General features: G+C 53.5%; 1 protein-coding gene across 1 annotated transcript in view; it reads right to left on the bottom strand.

Annotated features, from left to right (window-relative positions):
- Positions 1-16,137, bottom strand: part of LOC115397246 (adhesion G protein-coupled receptor B1-like) — a 114,255-nt gene that overhangs the window by 10,901 nt on the left and 87,217 nt on the right. The window contains exons 19-23 of the mRNA XM_030103476.1: positions 15,903-16,005; positions 15,571-15,721; positions 15,363-15,432; positions 15,109-15,175; positions 11,115-11,200 (exon numbers count right to left, since the gene is read on the bottom strand). Coding sequence (XP_029959336.1) covers positions 11,115-11,200; positions 15,109-15,175; positions 15,363-15,432; positions 15,571-15,721; positions 15,903-16,005 — 477 coding nt within the window. The remainder of the gene's footprint in view (positions 1-11,114; positions 11,201-15,108; positions 15,176-15,362; positions 15,433-15,570; positions 15,722-15,902; positions 16,006-16,137) is intronic.

Below are 16,137 nucleotides of genomic sequence, written 5' to 3'. Positions count from 1 at the left end.
AAGTACTATTCAAAAAGTGAGCGATCTATTCAAACGTCACAGAAAGCCATGGATGAAAACACAGGAAGGAATAACTGTGTCATGTCGTCCTCTGATCGAGAACCGGAGCCTCCATCAGCTTGGACACTCGCTCACACCCATTCACTCATCAAGCACATGAGTATTCAGTTATCTACACACACATCGTTAATACAGGAGCATCGCACAAGCTCTGAGAGCTTCTTAGACTGAGACAGACTCTCCCTGCAAGGACACCAGGGAGGAAAACATGAGAGGCGGGAAGAAGGACAGAACCAATCATGTGAGGGAGGAAAAGGAGCAGAGCAAAGGAGAAAACAGCAGTCAGAAGAGTTAAGGAAAATAATTAGCGGGACTAACATGGCGTTACTGGTAGCTGTGGTGGAAACGTCAGCCGAAGAGATAACTCCGCACTTGGCACATTTGAGCGTCATATTGTACAGTGGCACTGTCATCTGACTGCAAAGTCAAATCAACACGCTGTAACATACACAAACAGAACAGATGCACCTGCACACTGACTCACACACACACAGGGCACACGAGTGCGCGCACACACACACACACACACACACACACACACACGCACACACACGCACACACACGCACACACGCAAGCACTCACGCACACACACAGTGAATCACAGTGTCTTGCACAGTCTCTCTCTCAGGGCTACAGTCTCCTGCTTTGGTGTGTGTGTGTGTGTGTGTGTGTTTGCCTGTGTGTTACTCAGAGTGGGGGGTTGGGGGGGTGGGGGTGGGGGGGCTGTACAGAGCCCTGCTGGGACACCTGGCCGGGGGGTCTCAGTGAATCGCCCTGCCTCGTTCCACACAGTCCTCACTGTCTTCCTCCATGCACGTACCGACTGCTCATGACAAGCAACACTGAGCTCCAACGCAACGACTTACACTCTCACACATCTGAAGGCCCACTCCCACACCTCCACAAAATGTATGTGAGCAGGTAATGGGCTCTCTCAGCCATCAACGTCGGAACACACAGAAGAAGAAATCCTCCCTGCTGTGATTTGTTACATAACATCACTGCATTCCCTTTATTGCTGCTATTAATGTACAACAAGCAATTAAGCCATTAGTAAACTCCCTGTGTTCCCTCAGCCAGCCCTTCTGTAAAGAAACAGCGCAGCAGACACACAGCCGGAGGTCCTGGGAGCAGAAATCCCCTTCATTTCACATTCTCTGCACAGGCAATGGTAAGTGACAGAGCTGCAGGCTTATCACAAGCAATCAACTCAGAGCCTGGGACGACACACACTCCACTGCAGTCACAGTGAAGTGGAGCACTGGTGTCAGTTTGGACTGATCTGGTGTGTCTGATGCAGAATCTGACGGAATCCCACAGATCATGGGTAAATCTTGGCTGCTATGCGCTGCACAGTGAGCGCTGACAATCACCTCTGAGTGATCAGCTGAGTGAATACACACTCAGTGTTTCTGAGGGGCCGAGCCACCTCTGCTCCACGGACTGACATGCACAATGCTCACATTCCAATACTGACCCTCTCTCGTCCGCGGCGAAAACACACACGTCTGTTGAGGAAAAGCTACATTTCAGTGTAACCTGCCGTCTGCAGGGGTTTCAACATGTGGCTCTCGGGTCAAATCCAGCATGTTAAAGGACTGGCCTTGAAAAGTGTCACAAAAAAGACATAAACAAATGGAAAAGTGGCTGCTGTTCCTACTGTGGACACTGGGTGCCGCACAGCTTCATCACGGTTTCTTCACTTTGACTTTTGTTAATTCCCTGGCTCTGAGTGACAGAAATAACAACAGTCACAGTGAAGAACAGAGTTTAAATACTGAGGCTCTGGACAGGGATGGAAATAAGAATTAACATACAATCAAACATACTATGAAAGATTCGTTGACACAATTGAGGCTGCTGAGGATTCTGACCGATGGAAGCAGTGTACTCTGATGTCTGATGGTTATGCAGTGACGTGGTTCTGGTCAATGAGGACCCAGACTGGAACCAGCAGACCAGCACCAAACCACGCCAGGCTCTGCTTGGTGTGAGTGGTGTGGTTAAAAACAGGAGAGTATTTTGGAGAGGGTTCGGTTAACTACGACTATGGAACAACCTCTCAGTGCATGTGTTCCTCAGATCAGTTCAGCTGTGAAAGCAGCCGTCTCTCCAGCCCCACACCCCGAAAGCGCCAGGCTCCATCTCCAACTCTTTCTGTCTCCACGCCTCTGCTGCTGGACGCAGATTGACTACAACGCTGCAGATATCGACAAGTAATAACAAACTAATCTGTTACCATATGGCCTCCTGCTAAACAACAATTAGAGCTGAGGAGGTGAGGGAATCGATTTTTGTAGCCTCTGGACGCCCAGATTAAAAATCACATAATGGAAGAAATTCAATTTCAAGTAAAAGGGCAATATAGCCGCTAAATGTACGCTGCAGGCAGTGATATTAAAAAGCAATCAACGCTTTTTGAAATACTCCATTTCCCTGGATTTAGAGTTTAGAGGTGGTGCAGCGCTGGGGCCAGACATAAATGTCCAGCATGGACAAACAACACATTGATCTGTGCTGCAAAGAAAGTTCGACATAAACCGTTTGTCCAACAAACCAGAATGGAGCAGAAAGAGAGAAGAGGGACGTTGAAGATGCTCCTCTGTTCGTGGGAAAGACGTGACTACAGACTTATTGCCTCTTCATTTTCCTGGAATGACTGTTTCTTCCAGGAGTGCTGCTGGGTATCAAACACTGGAATGAGGGAATGAAATGAGCTGCCAGCGGCTGAAGGCACAGCCAGACGTCTCTGGCGGGTCTGCAGACGGTGAGGACCGAAGGCTCTGTCCGGACCAGCTGGACTCCAGTCTCAGTGGAAACCAAGCCTTCCTGGACTGAAGCTTCACTCCTGTCCCTCCGTCACGTTTTCTCTTCCCCCGGACGGCCACTGAAGGCCTTCAGGCGGCCCCAGACGAGGCCCGAGCCACACTTTGTGCAGTCAGGAAGGAGGTAAACAGTCCAATGTAAGCCTTCCACACACTTTAGAAACCAATCAAGCCCTTGTAGTTAAAAGAGTTAATGTTTAATTAACGCGGTGCAACAACCTGTAAATACACAGCGTGATGACTGAGAGCAGTTAGACTCTTGTTAGGGAGCAAACAAGCTGCAGCGCTGCTTTCAATCCTGCCTCTGCTGTCGGCTTTAATTTTCTCTGAGAATTATCCTGCTGGTGTTTTTGGAGGGGAGGCCTGTCTCCAACGCGAGAGCCGACCTGCGAGCTGCACACTTAATTAGATTCAGCACAAATTAATTAGCTTCATTAACCGTGTTTTGCACTTGATCCTGAAGAAACATTATGCTGCAGCGGCGTCTGGGTGGAGTTGCTGAGGGGTCAGGAAGAGGCGGCAGAGGTGGGCCGTCAGGGCCTGCAAAGCCTTCTCTGCTGGCCTAGAAATTATCTGAATTACAGACTGATGTAAATTATATTTTGTCCATAAATAATTAATAAATGATTCCAAACGGTATGCTCCAGTTCCTTTCATAGTTTTCCCGTGGTTGCGCTGCTTCCAGACATGTTTTTTTCATATTAAATCATTTAACCAATCAGATTTCAGGCATCATCTGTTGCTAGGGTCAAAGAAATCTGCCCGAGGCCTTCGCTGTCCGTTCCTGATGGCGCAGTGAAGTAAAGTGAAGCGTCATACAGACAGCTGCTTCAACCAATCAGACAGTTGCTTCAACCAATCAGACAGCTGCTTCAATCAATCAGACAGTTGCTTCAACCAATCAGATTTCGAGTTGGCGACTCAGCGCCTTCTAGCTTCTAACAACAGCAGATCCAGGCCCTCTGATTTACATTCACCAAGAGATACAGTAGGGGGCGCTATGCACCTAAGTTGTTGGTCGCCTACCTCAATTATTCCAAAGAAGAAGAAGCAGAAGACCTGAAGAGAAATAAAACTTAGGCCAGAAATCCCACAGGGCAGCTGGACTTTCAGCCCTGGCTTTATGGAACTGAAACGCTGGATAATCTATATGACAGAGCAGTTGAACTCTTTTTGAGGAAGGAAAGGAGGATGGATTTTGTTTACAAATAATCGGGATTTTGGTGAGTAAAATGTTCCTCTTTTCCTAAATAATATTGCTGTTTTATTAAGTTGTTGATGCTCATTGTATGTGCACAGATGTAGTAGGAGAATTGTGCTCTTCAGCAAAGGCATTTATTCTGGCTGCACAAGTATCTATCTGCTGTGCAACAACTCTTTATGTGCATATCTGCATAATAAGATTTTTTTTTTGTAGACAAAATAGTTATTGAGAGGTGGATTGGTTCAGGTGGATCTGTTCTGAAGGCCTTAATGTGAAATGCACGGTCCGCCACTGAGAGGCGGGGACGGGTGGAGACCTGGAGGAGCTGCAGTGAGCTCCGTCACCACACGGAGAGGCCGGCTCATCTCATTACATCCACAGACCCCCGGCAGTCCGTCGGCCAAACACTGGCATTGCCATTCTTCACCTCAGCAGAGGAATGGATGAGCTCCAAATATCAAACTGATGTTAAAGCACAAACTGATAAAACCTTCTTCTTCATTAGCACGGTTAATGGAACGCAGCAGACACAACAAACAGTTCATTCACTCCTCTGATCACCAAGCTCTGGCATGTTTTTAGACTGAAGGGAACAAACAGGAGACTCCGGTTTAAAAAGAAGGCTTGTAAAACCTGATGGACGTCACAGCGAAGCCTGCAGCTGGCCCCCCACGTCTGATCATCAGCTGGAATGATCCAGTCTGGAAGGACTTCGGACCATTTTGACCCAAACCCTGGAGGATCCCTCCCATGTCCCTGAGGCGAGCATGAACTGCTCAGGAAAACAGAGTGACCCTTAAACCTTAAACCGGAGAAGCACCAGGCCAGCCAGAACGGCAGCCCACCCAGGAGGCAATCTCACTACAGATTTCACTTTTCGTGTGCAACTTTTGCACCATCTGAGTTTTCCTGTGATGAGCACTGAAAACCACCCAGGCTCAGTGCATAGAATTCAACTTTCACAAAAGCTGGGACAAGTAAAACAGCAATCTGATACCCTGAGTCTCATGAACCTTATCTTACTCCCTATCGTACACCTATGATATTAATAATTAGCTAATCAAAGCTCCATGTCCATGTGTCAAACCACTGGAGATGGGAAACAGGATGCTGGTCCTCATCAGGACCAGCTGGAGTGCCGGTCAGAGGGTCGGTGGTCTGACGGGGTCAAGCAGAGGCGCTCTCAGGAGCAAAGACGAGCCCGAAACCGCTGAAGGGCGAGCAGTCATTCTGAAGAAATGACGTGAATTCAGACTCTTCAGCCATCCCGCTATACACAGGGCTGAAGGTACCTGGTGAAACCGTGACCTTCAGGTTCTCAGGCAGTGCTGAGACTACTAGCCATGAGTCCGGACTGGAAACCATCACAGCGGCCAGAAGTCATTGTCGCGGTTCACTCTGCGACTTACAGATACGAGTGAAAACACAAACCGAACCTCCAACATCGGAGCCTGCTCGAGTTGACGTCAACGTTCCACAGCGGAGCTGGTCTGTCCTGCAGTCTGCACGTCCAGCTCGCTGCAGGACGCGGTTCAATGCTGGACAGGACCCGGACCCTTCAAACCCTCACGGAGAAAACATTCAGGTATCACAGAGTGGCAGGACGGCTCTGCAGCGGAGCAGAGGAACCTGTCGGTCTGAAGTTCAGAGGTCATCAACAGGTCCAGAAGGAAAACTCCCGCACGGTTAAAGAGGCTGGAATCCTGCATCAGAACAAGTCCAGCGGCTTCGTCTGACTCTGCAGAGGAGAGGCTCCATCCTGCTCACATCGGCCCAACCTTTCCTGGTTTGATTTGGAGACACTCTCCATGACGATGATGAGAAGAGTATCGCCGCCTCCCAGGTAAGAACTGCTGGCTTCATACTGACAGTCCAGCTGCTTCAACATCACAGTTACATCAAGTAAGTAAAGCATGGGTCACATGACCTAAAGTGCTTCTGAAGGTTCAAAGGTCATGCAAGAATTTCAGTAGAGAATTGGTGATTGACAGCTGAGTAACAGCTGATTCCCAACAGCCGTACAGGTAACTGACTGCGGATGTGAAGCTGACTGAAAGCACATTCAGAGATTCACAGGTGACTGAAAGCTGATCCTCAGCCGTTGTACGCCTGATTAGAAGCTGATTAAAAGCTGATTAAAAGCTGATTAAAAGCTGATTGATATCTCACTCACAGCTCGCCTTCAAATAGAACAACACGGATGTTGTCAGAGCTGGTGGACTCGTCTGTGGTCTATGAACTGATCCCAGTAACTTGTGTGAGCCACAACAGGCCCAGTACTCCATGTTCATGAAGACAGACACTCTTCATGCTCGTTGTTACGTATTTAGCACATCCGTCAGACGCCAGCAGATCTGCTCATGTTTGTGTGAACAACATTAACTTCGTACCCAGTTTCACACACTTCAGCACTTCATTCCCAAATTCTGAAACAACCAGAAACGGCTCAGTGGCATTAGTGTGCTCAGTACAACAGCCAGGTTGAGCATTTCAGATCTGGAGCTCCATCAGTTAGTCAAGGTCCCCGAACAAACCTACAATACACACATTTTAATGCAGTGCCACAGAACTGAAACCATTAATATGGCAAAGGAGGTGTTATTGGAAAAGTAAGTCAGACGTTTTCTAACAGCCTTTCAGGGATTCCCAGGCCTGAGGCAGAACCGGTTATCAGGTCCAGACACCAGGTCAACAGAGAGGCAGTGAGTGAAGAAGCAGGAAGCAGCAGGAAGCCAATCGCAGGAGCTAGCTAGTCTCTACAGGTGTGGAGATACGTTAAGAAGAGGGTGGAATGGGCGGGTCTTTTTACCCAATCACTGTTGACATGGGAGGGGCCTTCTGAGACTGAAGTGTTCCTGATTGGGGAGCCCTGAGTGAGAGAGAGGGGATTCTGTGCAAACTCCAACACGACAGTTCAGACAGCAGAAACAGTACAGTCAAACAGAGAGGTCATCGAGGAAGAAAGCAACATTTCAAGAAGGAAAGAAAAGAACATTTCAAAGCACCAACGATGCAGATGGAGACAGAACGGCTCCGGTAAAGAGGAGCAGGGCGCCGCGGGAGCGAGCCCCAGCAGCCGGCGGGTCCTGACCACTGACGACCTCGGAGGTGACGGCCAGCGTGGTCAGGGTGAACTCCCCGAGCCGCCACAGCTCTGCTGCAGCCTGGACACTGCCGCCCTGTCTGTGGCTGCAGGTACTGCATTCAGGTGAAACGGAGCCTCTGGCAGCCCTGCTCCCCTTTACAGTCCACAACAACAGAAGGGAGGAGGGAGGTGGAGGGATGAACATGACCTCACACGGAGGGCAACACCTGGACCACAGAGCCGCCGCAGCAGCACACGGCAACGCAGAGGACGAAACAATGAGAGGGTTCATCAGCTGACTCAGTCTGAGCAGGGCCCACAACCAGACCGCCTCCGCCGGGCTCAAGGGCACCGGGCAGCTCCCCCAGGAGGAACCCACACCCTGCTCCGGGGAGGCAGGACCTTGTGCCAAATGGAACTGAATCCCAGTGCAGGACCTGGAGTCCAGGAGACAGGAAGACCACAACGACTCGCCTCCTCCCTGACGGACCTGAGCTCACACCTGAACTGCAGAGGGTCCACTACAGTCCAGCAGCAGGGGGGCCACTAGAGTCCAGCAGCAGGGGGTCCACTACAGTCCAGCAGCAGAGGGTCCACTAGAGTCCAGCAGCAGGGGGTCTACTACAGTCCAGCAGCAGAGGGTCCACTAGAGTCCAGCAGCAGGGGGTCACTACAGTCCAGCAGCAGAGGGTCTACTACAGTCCAGTAGCAGGGGGTCTACTACAGTCCAGTAGCAGGGGGTCTACTACAGTCCAGCAGCAGAGGGTCCACTACAGTCCAGCAGCAGGGGGTCCACTAGAGTCCAGCAGCAGAGGGTCCACTACAGTCCAGCAGCAGGGGGTCTACTACAGTCCAGCAGCAGGGGGTCCACTAGAGTCCAGCAGCAGGGGGTCTACTACAGTCCAGCAGCAGGGGGGTCACTACAGTCCAGCAGCAGAGGGTCCACTACAGTCCAGCAGCAGGGGGGTCACTACAGTCCAGCAGCAGAGGGTCCACTAGAGTCCAGCAGCAGGGGGTCTACTACAGTCCAGCAGCAGAGGGTCCACTAGAGTCCAGCAGCAGGGGGTCCACTACAGTCCAGCAGCAGGGGGGTCACTACAGTCCAGCAGCAGGGGGTCTACTACAGTCCAGCAGCAGGGGGTCCACTAGAGTCCAGCAGCAGGGGGTCCACTACAGTCCAGCAGCAGGGGGGTCACTACAGTCCAGCAGCAGGGGGTCTACTACAGTCCAGCAGCAGAGGGTCCACTAGAGTCCAGCAGCAGGGGGGCCACTACAGTCCAGCAGCAGGGGGGTCACTACAGTCCAGCAGCAGGGGGTCTACTACAGTCCAGCAGCAGGGGGGTCACTACAGTCCAGCAGCAGGGGGTCACTACAGTCCAGCAGCAGGGGGTCTACTACAGTCCAGCAGCAGAGGGTCCACTACAGTCCAGCAGCAGGGGGGTCACTACAGTCCAGCAGCAGGGGGTCTACTACAGTCCAGCAGCAGGGGGTCTACTACAGTCCAGCAGCAGGGGGGTCACTACAGTCCAGCAGCAGGGGTCTACTACAGTCCAGCAGCAGGGGGTCTACTACAGTCCAGCAGCAGGGGGTCTACTACAGTCCAGCAGCAGGGGGGTCACTACAGTCCAGCAGCAGGGGGTCTACTACAGTCCAGCAGCAGGGGGTCTACTACAGTCCAGCAGCAGGGGGTCTACTACAGTCCAGCAGCAGAGGGTCCACTAGAGTCCAGCAGCAGGGGGGTCACTACAGTCCAGCAGCAGGGGGTCTACTACAGTCCAGCAGCAGGGGGTCTACTACAGTCCAGCAGCAGGGGGTCTACTACAGTCCAGCAGCAGGGGGGTCACTACAGTCCAGCAGCAGAGGGTCCACTACAGTCCAGCAGCAGGGGGTCTACTACAGTCCAGCAGCAGGGGGGTCCACTACAGTCCAGCAGCAGGGGGGTCACTACAGTCCAGCAGCAGGGGGTCTACTACAGTCCAGCAGCAGGGGGGTCACTACAGTCCAGCAGCAGGGGGTCTACTACAGTCCAGCAGCAGGGGGTCTACCACAGTCCAGCAGCAGGGGGTCTACTAGAGTCCAGCAGCAGGGGGGTCACTACAGTCCAGCAGCAGGGGGTCTACTACAGTCCAGCAGCAGAGGGTCCACTAGAGTCCAGCAGCAGGGGGGCCACTACAGTCCAGCAGCAGGGGGGTCACTACAGTCCAGCAGCAGGGGGTCTACTACAGTCCAGCAGCAGGGGGTCTACTACAGTCCAGCAGCAGGGGGTCTACTACAGTCCAGCAGCAGGGGGGTCACTACAGTCCAGCAGCAGGGGGTCTACTACAGTCCAGCAGCAGGGGGTCTACTACAGTCCAGCAGCAGGGGGTCTACTACAGTCCAGCAGCAGGGGGGTCACTACAGTCCAGCAGCAGAGGGTCCACTACAGTCCAGCAGCAGGGGGTCTACTACAGTCCAGCAGCAGGGGGGTCCACTACAGTCCAGCAGCAGGGGGGTCACTACAGTCCAGCAGCAGGGGGTCTACTACAGTCCAGCAGCAGGGGGGTCACTACAGTCCAGCAGCAGGGGGTCTACTACAGTCCAGCAGCAGGGGGTCTACTACAGTCCAGCAGCAGAGGGTCCACTAGAGTCCAGCAGCAGGGGGGTCACTACAGTCCAGCAGCAGGGGGTCTACTACAGTCCAGCAGCAGGGGGTCTACTACAGTCCAGCAGCAGGGGGGTCACTACAGTCCAGCAGCAGAGGGTCCACTACAGTCCAGCAGCAGGGGGTCTACTACAGTCCAGCAGCAGGGGGGTCCACTACAGTCCAGCAGCAGGGGGGTCACTACAGTCCAGCAGCAGGGGGTCTACTACAGTCCAGCAGCAGGGGGGTCACTACAGTCCAGCAGCAGGGGGTCTACTACAGTCCAGCAGCAGGGGGTCTACCACAGTCCAGCAGCAGGGGGTCTACTAGAGTCCAGCAGCAGGGGGGTCACTACAGTCCAGCAGCAGGGGGTCTACTACAGTCCAGCAGCAGGGGGGTCCACTACAGTCCAGCAGCAGGGGGGTCACTACAGTCCAGCAGCAGGGGGTCTACTACAGTCCAGCAGCAGGGGGGCCACTACAGTCCAGCAGCAGGGGGTCTACTACAGTCCAGCAGCAGGGGGTCTACCACAGTCCAGCAGCAGGGGGTCTACTAGAGTCCAGCAGCAGGGGGGTCACTACAGTCCAGCAGCAGGGGGTCTACCACAGTCCAGCAGCAGGGGGTCTACTAGAGTCCAGCAGCAGAGGGTCCACTACAGTCCAGCAGCAGGGGGTCTACTACAGTCCAGCAGCAGGGGGTCTACTACAGTCCAGCAGCAGGGGGTCTACTACAGTCCAGCAGCAGGGGGTCTACTAGAGTCCAGCAGCAGAGGGTCTACTACAGTCCAGCAGCAGGGGGTCTACTAGAGTCCAGCAGCAGGGGGTCTACTAGAGTCCAGCAGCAGGGGGTCTACTAGAGTCCAGCAGCAGGGGGTCTACTAGAGTCCAGCAGCAGGGGGTCTACTAGAGTCCAGCAGCAGAGGGTCTACTACAGTCCAGCAACAGGGGGTCCACTAGAGTCCAGCAGTCTGACTGTGTAGCGCCTGCTAGTGGTGGGAGGCTGACTGACACTGTGTGTGTGAGGTGAAGACGAGCTGCTCTTCGTCCTGTGGGCGGAGGAGGAGGAGCAGGTCTGCTCTCTGAGCTCAGAGTCAGGAACCGGGTCCTGGTGGTTCCCATCACAGTCTGAACCGGTCACATTTTGCACCTCATTCCATTAAACATGTTTCCATTTCACACAAGGTCGTGTCTGGCAGCGAAACGGGATGTTCTCGGGTTCTCCTCCTGACAGGAACCTCCAGCCACCCTGACGGAGCAGAGCCGGTCTGCTGTGGTCTGGTTCTGGGCCGCTGGGTAGAGGGATGTGTGATTAGAGCATACCCCGCCCTCTCCTTTAGTTTCATATCAGTTATGCCGTCTTTGGACACCAGTTTGTTAAAAACGAGAATCCCAATAACCATGTTCACCTGCCGAAGAGAAGAGGGACAGGATTAAAGCAGAGAAAACACACACTTCAGAGCACACACACACACACACACACATCACCTCAGAGCAAACACACTCAATCACTTCAGAACATCAGAGCATGCAGCATGACTGTGAGCACCAGGATGGAGTATGAACATGATGCATACACATGATGAGCACACACACACACACACACACACACACACAGTGTACTTACTGTTAGCTTCGCAGTGCTACATGCTAATGACAGGCAGCCATCAAATGAAACATGAGGAGACAAACTGATTCCTGACTGAGCTGTTCTCTGATCAGAGCGAGCGCTGAAGGAAGGGCAGCGTCCAGACGGCGGCTGAGGTGGTGGATGTCTGATTGGCTGGAGGACGGTCCTGAACTCTTCATCAGAGAGGAGGATGTGAGGAAGACGAGCCAGCGGCCGTGGAGAAGGCAGCGGCTGTCTGGAAGGCTCGCTAACGGCTCCGATTAGCAAAACAAGGACGGAGCGTCAGCCGCCAGCGCTACGGCTGGGATTTAAGAGGGAGTCGGGCGGAGCACCAGGGGAGCCGCCGCATCAGTGTGAGGAGGAAACTACAGCCGCAGGATGTTTCTGGTGGATATAAGTCTGGGCCTGGTCTGACGGAGCCAGACTGAGCCGGCTCTGGAGCTCTGGAGGGACCAGCCTGAGACAGCGAGACAGCAGCTGCTGCACCTTAATGCTCCTCACACACACACACACACACACACACACACACACACACACACTCTGACTGCAGTGGACCACCTGGACCTCCATCAGGACCTCCACTCAGACCTCCACCTGGACCTGTACCTGAACCTCCATCTTAACCTCCACCTGGACCTCCAACTGGACCGCCATCAGGACCGCCATCAGGATCTCTTCCCGGACCTCCACCCGAATCTCCATCTGGACCTCCACCGAGACTTCCACCTGGACCTGCACCTGAACCTCCACCTGAAGCCCCCCTGGACCTTTACCAAGACCTGCCCCAGGACCTCCGCCTAGACCTCCACCCTGGTTGATGTCTACATTCGGTTCCTGCTGAAACATAAGCAGCTGCCTGCTTCGACCTCACAGCTACATTCCACTGAAGTTCCTTCTAGAACAACTCGGCTCTGGTCTGGGACCTGGAGTGAACTGACTAACTGCACATTCACACCATGACAAGTGGAAATGTTTCAATTCCTGTGCTTCTCCTTTTCCCAGACCAGCTCCCAGCAGAGCCCAGACCATCAGGCAGACCACCAGGGACAGGTCCAGATGTCCAGCAGATCCTCAGCATGTCTCTGGTATCTTGACAGTGTGTTAAAGGAAATGTCCCTCAGAGATCCACCACATGAGCACACACCTCCTCTGAAGGACTCCTGGAGCTTCGGTCCATGTTCCCTGAACTTATCACTTTTGAAGGAGTTAAAAAGAGCATATTGAGCTCATGCAGGTGAGCGAGGAAGGAGAGGAGCAGGAGAAAACAGGAGTTTCACCCACAAAACGAGTGGAGTTTTGAAAGAATGAAGAAGGAGCAGATGTAGATGATTGAGAAACCAGGGGGTCAGCAAAATGAAGCAGAAAGAGGAATAAATTACCATGGAATCACACGGTTTTCGCTTTCTTTACCAAATTCTGTGTCATGTGCAGTTTCTGCACTTCAATCTGAATTTCCCCACAAAGCATCTCAGAAAACCCAGAGTGAGGTGAAGTGAGCCGGCGGTCTGCAGGGTCCTGGAGCCCCCGTCCCACCTGCCCTCCCTGCTGACACATCTTTTTCTGTTTTTTTATTAAATGTTTGTTTATCTGTGCTACTTGTGAACAGGCTGCTCTGGAGGCTGTTTGTTAGTCTGACTGGTGACGGCAGCGCCTCCCCAGCATGAAGCTCACCGCACGGCACTGTGGGCAGCCAATCACAGCTTACTGTAGGAGGGGACAGCGCCGCCTGGACAGGAGGGGACAGCTCCACCTGGACAGGTGGGGACAGGAGGGGACAGCGCCACCTGGACAGGAGGGGACAGCTCCACCTGGACAGGTGGGGACAGGAGGGGACAGCGCCACCTGGACAGGAGGGGACAGCTCCACCTGGACAGGTGGGGACAGGAGGGGACAGCTCCACCTGGACAGGTGGGGACAGGAGGGGACAGCGCCACCTGGACAGGTGGGGACAGGAGGGGACAGCGCCACCTGGACAGGAGGGGACAGCTCCACCTGGACAGGTGGGGACAGGAGGGGACAGCGCCACCTGGACAGGAGGGGACAGGAGGGGACAGCTCCACCTGGACAGGTGGGGACAGGAGGGGACAGCGCCACCTGGACATTTCCCTTCCTCAGTCTCTGCTTGTGGACCTGTTGGGTTTTCTGTGAAGTGTCTACAGATGTAGAGACGACGATGCTGTAATTGGCGCTTTATCAATAAGAATAAACTGAATTCAATTGATATGTACTGAAGGTGTGTGTGTGTGTGTGTGTGTGTGTGTGTGTGTGTGTGTGTGTGTGTGTGTGTGTGTGTGTGCTGGTGGGATCAGATCAGGACAGGGGTCCTACAGGACCTCGGAATGAGACCGCTGATGGAGACTGAGTTTACTGAGACTCTCACCGCATCGGTTTATATCACGGTGGGAGAGAACATGGAAACTCTCAAAGGGTTAATAAAGAAGAACAGGCAGGCTGAAGAGGGAAAGTCAAAGGAAAGAACAACGCCAGAGATCAGGAGCAAAACGTGAAGAGAGGATGAGAAAGCAGGAGTTCAGGATATTTGGGGATTAAAATTATCTTTTTCACTTATATACTGATAATAAAAGAAACGTGACATAAATTCTAACGTCTTATCTACGTTATGAGGAAGTTCACTGAGTGTTCACATTACGGCGAGCGCCCACACACTGCGGAACGGCTCCGCCGCGCCGCGCAGCTCGCAGCCGTTCCGCAGTCGTACCAGTGATCCCACCTGGTTTGATACGGCTGCGTCTCCGCACGCCGCCTTTTGACCTGACATGAGCTCAGCGCATGCGTGGGATTATGTTTCCATGACGGTCTTCATGTTTGAACAGGCACTTTATATCGTTACAATTTACTGACCACTCACGCCAGTAACTTCAGCTGTTGTTGCCCGAGTGTTCTCCGTCCTGCTGGCGTCTTTATAAAAAGATGACTGGTGTCAGAGAGGATTCTGTGCTCTTGTCCAGGATCAGTTCCAGTTTAAAAACTTCACTACTCCTTTGTTTTGCGACGCCAGAGCGTGTTCAGGTTTCAAAATAAAACACTCATCCATAAAAGTGTATATTTACACTTTTATTTACATGTAAAAACATGTGTGACCGCTTCAATAGTAATCTATATAGATATTTATATAAATAATATGCCTAGGAATAAAAAAGTCAACCTTTGTAGTCATTTGTTCTGATAAAACGGATGTTGCTCTCTTTTGGTTTCCTGTTGCTGCTTTGACATGATGGGAAATGGACTCCGGCTCCGCTGCGCCTCCGGCAAAAATAGACCTGGACCGATTTTGTGTGGAGAGCTGTCTGCAGTACGCCGGCGGGCGGACGCTCGACGCAGCCCTCGCCGGGCAGTGGGCGCTCTGCTGCCACTTCATTGACTTCAATGGGTGTGTAAGTGCTGCGTGAGTGCTGCGTGAGTGCTGCGCGGCGTGGCGCGGCGTGGCGCGGCGAAGCCATTCCGCAGTATGTGGGCGCTGGCCGTTAAAGATCCTCTTCTAAATGTAAACCTGCTCCTGCTTTGTCGGTACACGTCTGTGATTTGATTAGAAATGTGTTCTGAAACGTGGACCGGCTCATGTGAAGCTGGCTGAATGAAAAGCTGAAAACAGATGGAGCCGAGCGTGAAGACGAGACAGAAGCATGATGGACAGCAAGACCGGCGAGAAGAGAGGAGAAGAAATACCAAGACTACAGCTGCAGCCGGTCCCACAAAGGCATAGAGCAGACCTCCTTCCAGAGAGAGCCAGCAGCTACCCGGGGTGGAGGGGGGGGGGTGGAGGGAGGGGGCGGGGCGGTGAAAGGTAGCAGAGGAAATGAAAGAGAGAGAGGACAATAAAAGACAGGTGAGACACAGAGGGGGGAGCGTCCCCCCCTCCAGTCCTCTGCCAGCATGTGTCCATGAGGCGGGCCGGGGGGGGCGGGGGGGGGCATGCTTACTAGCTCTGCGTTCCATATCCTTTGGCCTTGGTGAATCCCACGGAGATGGCCACCACCAGAGCCGGGAGACCTGCGGGGAAACCAGCCCGGTTAGCCGGGGCGGGGCCACAGGGCGGGGCCACAGGGTGGCGCCACGGTCCACGGTGCCACGGGGCGGGGCCACAGGGCTGCACCATGGGCCGCGGCGGCATGCGGCGAGCCGGCTCACCCCAGCCCAGGCACAGGAAGCGCTTTCGGATGATCCGGTTCCTGAGGCGGCCCGTCACCGCCATGTAGGACTGCCACGCCTCCGTCAGAACCCAGCAGAACGAGGACAGGAAGAAGAAGTGGAGGAACGCTGCAATCAGGGTGCACAAGACCTGGGGACCAGGAGAACACCAGAACCGTCAGAGGAGAACCCCGCCGGGGCAGAACACAGCAGAACCTCTGTGGACAGGGACCCCGTTCAGAGGGAGCCGGTCCTCTGGTTCTGGATGGACCGGGTCAGGTCAGGGCCTGAAGTCAGACCGGTTCTCTGTCCATGCAGTGAGCGGTTCCTACTTTATTGCGAGTCTGCGTCTGTCCGATGAGAATCAGGGCGTTGGAGGAGATGATGGAGAGGCAGAAGTTGATGAGGATGACGGAGCGCTCGGACCGGATGTATCTGCAGGGAGAAGAGAGGGATCGGCACCGAGACTGGAACCAGCAGAACCTGCAGAACCTGCAGGTCTTACCCAGTCCCTCCAACACAACACATCCTGAACTAGGAAGCTAGTGATATTCAACACATTAGAAT

This window comes from Salarias fasciatus, chromosome 11, assembly GCF_902148845.1.
Source record: "Salarias fasciatus chromosome 11, fSalaFa1.1, whole genome shotgun sequence".
In the NCBI taxonomy this organism is placed as follows: Eukaryota; Metazoa; Chordata; class Actinopteri; order Blenniiformes; family Blenniidae; genus Salarias; species Salarias fasciatus.
Note: the sequence above shows the minus strand (reverse complement) of the source record. Positions and strands in the feature narration are given on the sequence as shown.